Genomic DNA, 8,890 nt, shown 5'->3' with positions numbered 1-8,890 from the left:
AGCATGACTTAGGCGCCACGCTCATGGGGCACTGGCGGCCGTTGCGCTAGCTTCATATACACCAAAATTGGTATTGCTCGACATGACTGTGTGACGAACACAAATAATAGGAGTTAAAATGAAAATCATGACACGCATGTCAAGTACAACATGACTTACGTGCCACGCTCATGGTGCGCTGGCGGCCGTTTCGCTGGTTTGATCGACACCAATATTGGTATTGCGCGACATGATTATGGGACGAACACAAATAACAGGAGTTGACATGAAATCATGAAACGCATGTCATGTAAAACATGACTTACTAGCTTCATATACACCAAAATTTTTATTGCGCTACGTGACTGTTTGATGAACATAAATAACAGGTGGTAACACGAAAATCATGAAATGCATGTCATGTAGGATATGATTTAGACGCCACGCTCACGGTGCACTCGCGGCCGTTTTGTTAACTGGATATGTACCCAAATCGGTATGGCATGACAGGAGTGCGTGACGAACATAAATGCCAGATCACGCACCGTATACGTGTAGCAGAATATATGTTTCATTAGCATGGCATATACCAGATTGTACACGCATGCATGTATGACAATCCCGCGACATATATCGAACTAGATGTCACGACATGTATGACTTCATTAGCCTCAATGACAAACAAGACGACGTATGCAGCTGTTTGCTGGCGGCTTCTCATTACGTCGATTCCCACAATGCGTGGGATCTGTAGATTTTCTTTTTTCATTATATTATGGTGTGTGTCTTGCTAACGATGATGTACCGGTAGAAGGTAGCGATTGGACTACGCGGGTAGGACAGGCAGGAGGCGGACGAAGAGATTTCGATCTATTTTCGGGGTTCGTTCCAGTTTGGTAATAATGGCGCGAATGAGCATCTCGACGCTTACTCATTTTAAGCATATGGTTCGAGGCAAGGTAACATCTCCCAGCACGGAATTCATTACTGTCGTATTTCAAGCCAGATATATCGTAAAGCGAATATGCTTTGCCCCACACCTTGTTTAATGGACCTATGCTATTCCTGCACATTCCAACGCTCTTGTGGCAGTATCATGTTCTCGCACCACACAGCGGAACACGACGAAAGCTCAGACGTTAACAATGTAGGCACATAAAGCAGGCTGCATGTCCATGTCGCGTCACGTGACCACTGGTAGCCGTGACGTAGCCACGGAAGGAGAACGCGTCTTTCGAGTGATTCTATGTAACGAGACTCCGCGCATACCCTTCCTTTCAGTGCACTGCGGGAACTTTCAAGAACGTTGCCCTGCTTTTGAGCTCTGTGACAGCACTTCTGATGATAAGTTATTGAGATAAACTTACTATATAAATCTATTATATTACATCTATTTCTGCGATTACGAAATAACATTCCGGATATAAAATCAATGCGCATGCAATTAACAAAGCACAGATTAGTGATATCTTAACAATATATATAAGCATAGTCTATCAATATAGCTTGTCTCACAGAAAATAAAGCGTTTTTTTTTCGAGATACAACATGTTGAACTTATATGTGGCGTTTTTTATGTTTTTTTAAAGGAGCCAAGCGCACTTTAGCTTAAACTGAGAAAAACGCACTTTTTTGCTGGTGACAATATGGTCGGGCCTGCTCCAACAATTTTTTGCCAGTGTGTTCATGTGCCCTAAATATCTTAAATCTATATTGCGACCAAAAATCTATATAGCCCACTATCGGGGGTATTCAGGAGTAAAATTTGTATTTGGCTCTTATAGAATGGAACATTTTATTTGGGCTTGAATTAGCTCGTAAAAGAATAATAATTGATGGGGTTTAACGTCCCAAAACCACGGTATGATTATGAGAAACGCCGTAGTGGAGGGCTCCGGAAATTTTGATCACCTGGGGTTCTTTAACGTGCACCTAAATCTAAGTACACGGGCCTCAAGCAATTTAGCCTCCATCGAAAATGCAGCCGCCGCGGCCGGTATTCGATCCCGTGACCTGCGGGTCAGCAGTCCAGCACAATAACTACTAGACCACCGCGGCGGGTCTCGTAAATGAAGACTAAAACAATTGGAATGTATGGTACAGCAATATTTTGCGTCAAAATTTACATCATCATTGTGCTTCCGTTGGTGCCGTCTTTCGTCGGATGCGCGTAATGGCAATGACTATATATATACACATATAGACTTGAAGAGCGAGTGGTCCTTCCTGGCAAAAGGCGCATTATTCTGGACTGTCGGCAGCGTTTCTTTTGTTGTTGGCATGATGATGATGATGATGATGATGATGCTGGAATGATGGCACCTATCCACTCAGGGGGATCGGATCGGATGTGAATGGAAAGGGGCTTGTATAACGCCTGTTAGAACTTAGGACAAGGTGGTATCGATAAGCACACCTCTGTTCTGTGTAAAAACAAACAGTCCTACATGAGGCATGAACGTATAACGTCGGCTCGTAGACAATTCCAAAGCATATCTGTGTCTTAATGGGATAACGTAATGAGTTAGACGGAAACTTTGACTTATTTTGTTTTCTGCGATTTGGTTTCCGCGATTTATTTTGTTTTCTCTGTGTCATTGGGTGGGTGCTACTTCTTGGTGACTCGTACAGGATGGCTACGGGTTCTTCTCACCATATATTTTTCTCGCCAACCTTTACTTACAGCTGAAGCACAAAAACGCCGATGTATTTGCGACGCAGTTAGTAGCCGGCAGTTATATGCGGAGTCAAGAGCGCCACGGGTCATAGTGTGAGTGGATGGCTTTAAAAGATTTTAAGAAGCTCACAGAAACACACTCCCACGGAATGTGCATCTTTAAATGAAGAAGACATACAGGATAAACAGGCAAACTGTTTTCTGATATTTGTACTATTTATTAAATAGTTAACTAGTCACACAGTCATACAGCACGTTGGAGAATCATGGTGGCGAAGTACACATGAAGAAACATTAGTGAAACATGCAGTCATTCGTATCATTTTCTGATGACAAAGAGCGGTCTCGACTTGGCATTAGTGTTCGTTTACGTTAATGTGGTGATTACTTGTATAACACTGATAACCTCGGTGTTGCTCTCCTTCTTTCTCTTCCAGTTTGCCTAAACTTCGTAATGATGCTCAAATAACACACATCTTTTTCTTGAGCTTGCGCGAGTCAATTCATTTTTCCTTGAAAGATATTTGTCGAACACATCGTTTTTCAGGCCTTAGCTATTTCTTTCTAGCAATGTACTTTCGCGTCAAAGGCACGCAAGTGGAGAGGAGATCCTGTTACTTGTCTTTTTTTTTTCGATATGTTACATGCGACAGTGAACTACTGGCAATGGGGATCCTACTTAAACTATTAAGGTGCGCCATTGTCAATAAGCCGTTGCACAAGCAAGAGGTAACACACCAGGAAAGATAGGAATAAGGGTGACACTAATGCACCATTGCAAATAAGAGACAACACTGTACACGAATAAATAAAATCAGCATACAAAACATACAAAACACATTGCACATTCCCAGGTAACGCATACAAACAATGAAAACATTTGAGCACGAAGAACTGATGTCGAAATATGCAAGCACAGCATGTATGAAAGAATATATTCAGAACGTACAAACATGCACACAGGTTCGAAGATGTGGACATAACGCGTGCAAGCATTCTGAACACGTGTGCACTGCCCGTGGTGCACATACCAGGTACATGCAAGCATGATTTGCGAATTGCAAATATTTACGACCATATATTTCTTATTTTTTCTTTTTAAGCGTTAGGTACACTTGTCTAGCCGGAGCCGATTTCGCGTGGAGGGTCATGAGCCGTGCTGCGCATGCGGGAGGATCAGTGATGTCACACAGCTGGTTCACCGGAGCTGGCATCTCACGCGCTCTCCGACACCGCCGCGCGCGGCTCGCCGCTGCTGGTCTGCGCGTTCGGGAGGAGTGACGTCGTAGGCGCGGCAGACACGCTGGCGCCGGCGTGCGCGCAGACTCCGCCACCGCCGCGCCCGGGTCGCCGCTGCTGGTCTGCGCCGCATTCGAGAGGAGTGCAGTCGCCGTGCAGGCGCCGTCTGACACTGTGCTGGGGCCGCTTGATAGTGCCTCTGACTGGCGTTTGCAAGTGGGTAACGCCATGGAGAAGGAGAGCGCAAATGCTGCTCGACGGCGCAGAAGAGCCTAGAAGCTTATCTCATCGGATCCCGAAGTAGTTGCCTGGCAATTAGCGGTTCAGCGTACTAAGAATGAACAGAAGAATGATAATAATCCTATACAATCTGGAAAGCTAAGAATAATCAGCTGAACCTTTGCTAACGCTACGTATATCCTGGCATAGCCGAGCTAAGCCACTGCAATTTTTTTTATTTGACGCCCTCCTGCTCCCAAGGCCTTTCTCTCCTCGGTATCTTTCTCGATGCAGAGTAGCCTGTAGGTGCCTAAAATGTATGCGCCGGTAGAATTCTCTATAGTTCACAAAACGGATCTCTTTCTCTTTGTGGTTATTTCAGTGACCTTGTAAAGCATCTTCTCGCTTCACAGCTGTATTATGCGCGAGCTGTAACCAGCTGTCGTAAATCTGCGCCCTCCTAGCGTTGACACTTGTAGGTATGTACACTACGGCTTCTGGCCATCACCTCAACACGTCTCCTATTCATCGATCCAAATGATCACCTACAATCACATTTCGCAGACAGACGGTTTCACTTATCTGAAGGACCGAAACGTTGAACCTAGGAAGAAGACAGGATTATTAGACACGCATCGCAAGAAAAGCGATGAGAGGCTATCGTCAAAGAAGATCACCAGCGCAAATACAGTTTGTGAACCACGCTAACATCGAGGTTCACATTCAGAGTCCTGAAAGACACAGCCTAATCAGTTGACGCGGTTGTAGATTCGCTGGGCGTTGCTCAGCGTTTCATTGACCTTTCTCCTTCGACTTTGCGGCCGGCGGTGGTCCCGACCTCCCGCCGGCCCTGTAAGTCTTCAAGTAGAAGTTCGTGAAGAGAACAATGAATAGCACAATCTGGGCCATCGCAAGGTAGCACAGCCCTTTCGGGTAGCCGCAATCAAAGAATATGGCCAGGGACGAGTGGACGCAGATCACCACGAGTTGTATGATTTGGATGGTGGTGAGGTACTTCTTCCACCAGATGTACTTCTGCACACGGGGACCTAGGGTAGCCAGGAAGTAGTACGTGTACATGCATGACGTGTACGAACGCATTGAGGCACGTACCGAACACGGCATGACCATCGCTGCCGAAGTTGAGCCAGATCCAGCCGTTGAGCACGACCAAGGCGTGGTGGGACACGTGAAGCTGGGTGACGTGCGTGTACTCCTTGCGGGCCACGAAGAACATGGTGTCCGTGAAGTCGGCGACGCGCAACAGGAAGTACCACCAGTTCAGGCTGATGACGGCCATGTCACGCTCGCGGTCGGTGTCGATTCCCTGGCGGAGGAAACTGTATCCGCCGCCGAAGAGAGTCAGCGGCAACATGCGGTACAGGAAGTAGGCGTTCGCGAGTGCGGTCAATGCGTTGTACGCCAGGATGCCTCGCTTAATGTCGTAAGGCTTGCGATCTTTCATCCACAGAGGGCCGCCTACCTTGGCTACGTAGACGTAGCTGATGATCAGCGGTATGACGAAGCTGCCCGTGGTGATGTTGCTGTTCCATGCGTCTATCCGCGTGTCTCGGAACGACCAGACGTAATCGTAGAGTTCCTTCAGGTAGGCTAGCACGTAAGCCATGATGCCGCTGTTCAAACTCTTGCAGGGTTTGTCGTGTTCTCACTCGCAGGAGGGCAGCCGGCGCACTCGATCTCCAAAGGCAGCGTTCAAATGATGCAGAACACAAGTTACGGTATCTACCTGGCAGCACGGGTGGTTCAGCGTTCTGAAACGAAGAGCTTTGGCCTTTGCGCGACGCAGTACCTCGCTCGTGCGTTTTACAGGCCCTAACGGAAGCGCCGTCGCGTGGTTTGGCATCCGTTCAGAAAGTCAAGTGCTCTGCTGAATCGGTGCGTTATCGCTCTCGGTTTGCTCGCTTTGGCATTGAATGTGGCGGCGAATATGAGATGAGACCGATGTCTCATTTGGTGTCCATGACTCGTGGCAGAGAAGAAATCGTTAATCGAGGTTGAATCTCGTACAGATCAGGTCAACCATAAAGGCACATGCCACTCTTAGCGGCATTTTGAAAATTTCAGCTCAGAGCGCAGGGGTTAAAAAGAGACAAGCAACCCTAACCGACCGACTAGCGACCTTCAATAAAACGTGCGAAATGATGATATAAGACGATTGTTCGAAAGTTTTGATGCTTGTTTGATCATCACTCCATTCTAACTGCTCGTCGCGTGTACATTTTTAGGTGTTGACGTTTCTGTATAGCACGCAGCGTTCTTACTAGAACTATACGTCATTGCTTTTTTTTTTAAGAGCGACCTATTTCATTCTGTTTTTAAAAAGTACAGGCGCAAGGTTTTAGCTGCTTAGGCATGTGTGCTTAAATTTTAATTATTCTTTCCCGGTGAGCTTGTCGCAAGTGCAATTGCGAGTCTTGTATCTGTTTAATCCTTCTGTATGGAAAACGGGAACTATGACCTCTGTAGTATAGATTCTATCTGCGCCTGAATCGGCGTCCGATAAACGCTAATACTGTTATCAGAATATGGTGTTGAGAATATTGATTAGTGTCTCGCAGGGGCCGGCGAATGTCCCCATTCACAACGCCAAACAAGTTCCTTATTTGCACAACGTCAGTTATATCTTTTCATGTGGAGAACGTTTGTGACGTGGAGGGAAGGCGCGTGAACGTGATACTGGAGGCCGAGGTCGTTTTAAAGCTCTGGCACCAGAATTATTTACAGAACTATAAACGTTGCGAACCAAATCGAGGCCTGACGTAAGGAATCTCACGGCGCCTGCTTGGCCCGTATTTTAGTATTTTATAGTTAAGTGCGCTCTACCTTGTATTGTAACGCAGCGAAATAAACAGCCCAGCAAGTCCGCATAATCTGTATTAAAGGGCCCATGACACGGTCACCCATCAAATTGCGGTTTTCAGTGGAGGCTAGAAGCAGAGGGTCTTTTGTGCCTGTACATATATGAAAAATGGACTATAAAAGAATAGTTCATTGCAAAATGAGCCCTAGAAATCGCCGGCTATTATCCCGCCTACTGCCGGCGACTGCCATTTCGCCATGGCGTGTGTGACGTCACGTACTTCATGGAGTGGAGCCCTCGTCTTCTACCTAAGTTTTAGCCGCCGCAAATCGTTCACTTTTCAATGCCAAGCTGAAGAGGCTGAAATTGCTCCATTGTACGCGCAGCTGACCACGAAACAAGATCGTTGGTCGGAATACAGACACTTGCAAAGCAAGCGGCTTGCTACGTCACAGCTCGCGAGTGCGCCAGTGTTGTCAGACTCTCGGGCCGCTCGCGTCTTTATAAAAAAGATTCATTTTAAATTAAGCGCTCTACCAAATGCATTGAAATTTCGCCAGTTTGTTTGTAAATACCTAAGGATTAACCTACATAGCACAAATTATGAGCGAAAATTGGGTGTCATGGCCCCTTTGAGCCGGAACCAAAACACGAGACATTTTCGCATACGGGATGCCTTACTGACATGTCAGCAATGGGGTCCCAGCGCGGTACTTTCCAATTATAACTCTGACATTAAGACGAAAGCCGTAGAGGTCTCATAAAACGCGAAATCGGACGATCGGTGTCGACCGTTGTCTCGCGGCGTCGGCGTAACACGTGTGATGCAAAAATTCATCGTTACTCTATGACGTAAACAGATCGCCAAAATTCGTGACGTCATCACGTCGTCATATAACGTGACTTTACATGATGACGTCATCAGATGACGTCGTCGATTTGTCAAAGGTGGGCCGATCACGGAGACAATACAAAACCAGGTGAGGTGCAGAATGCTTGCAGTGCCTCCGATCCTGGATGCAGTGCGAAACCACGTTTGGTGCAGACAGCTTTCGGAGGGGGGCGGGGGAGGGACACTACATCGACTGGGAAGAAAAAGAATATGGCTTTCGCCTTCGAGTCGTCTTAGGCGACTGCATAAGGGAACCTGTGATTTGTTTTTGTCTTTTTTTAATTTTTCTGAGGCAGGGGCATCTTAGAAGTAAACTGGTACTTGAACAGCGCTTCGTGGTTCCACCGAAGAACAGCCTTTTCAATGGTGAAATTTCGAAAAGAGAAGCAGAAGTGATTTAAGTTAGAGGACATAAAATATCATATATAACTAAATTCAAGACGAAATCAAAACTCGAAGAATTACGAATTTTTGAAACAATACTTCATTAGGAGCCCCACCACAGTGGTCTAGTGGTTATGGCGCTCGACTGCTGACCCTAAGGTCGCGGGATTGAATCCCGGCCGCGGCGGCTGCATTTTCAATGGAGGCGAGAATGTTTGAGGCGCATGTACTTAGATTTAGGTGCACGTTAAAGAACCCCAGATGGTTGAAATTTCCGGAGCCCTCCACTACGGCGTCTCTCATAATCATATCGTGGTTTTGGGACGTTAAACCCCAGATATTATTATTGTTAATACTTCATTAGGAAGAGCCGTTACGAATTTAAGTGAGAAGTGGCAGGTTCATGAATGTATAACAGCAGCAATTGCTATTAATGGCAATTACTTGAACTAAGAATGCACAGCGCTGGGACGGGAACGATCCACTTGCAGCAACGCGGGCACCAATTAATATTGTCCTGCATGGCTCTGCTGCCTAGCTGTTGCCTACACTGCGAGCTACTGCTGGCTTAAAGGGACACTAAAATGAATCAGTGAATCAGTTTAGATTGCTAAGTCGTACTCTGAAAACACTCATTCAATTAGTTTCATCCTCATAGGCTTATCAGTAGAGGAGTAAA

The 8,890-nt window shown here is 46.3% G+C and overlaps 1 protein-coding gene across 1 annotated transcript; it reads right to left on the bottom strand.

The window, feature by feature from the left end:
• Positions 1-4,906: 4,906 nt before the first annotated feature.
• LOC119397491 (elongation of very long chain fatty acids protein AAEL008004) lies at positions 4,907-5,741 on the bottom strand. The gene is made up of 2 exons (XM_037664916.1): positions 5,228-5,741; positions 4,907-5,163 (listed from the first exon to the last, which is right to left on the bottom strand). The coding sequence occupies exons 1-2, from the start codon at positions 5,739-5,741 to the stop codon at positions 4,907-4,909; spliced, it is 771 nt and encodes a 256-aa protein (XP_037520844.1).
• Between the last annotated feature and the right edge of the window lie 3,149 nt (positions 5,742-8,890).

This window comes from Rhipicephalus sanguineus, chromosome 6 (assembly GCF_013339695.2).
Source record: "Rhipicephalus sanguineus isolate Rsan-2018 chromosome 6, BIME_Rsan_1.4, whole genome shotgun sequence".
Taxonomy (NCBI): Eukaryota; Metazoa; Arthropoda; class Arachnida; order Ixodida; family Ixodidae; genus Rhipicephalus; species Rhipicephalus sanguineus.
The sequence above is the reverse complement of the archived record's forward strand: the minus strand, read 5'-3'. Positions and strand labels throughout refer to the sequence as shown.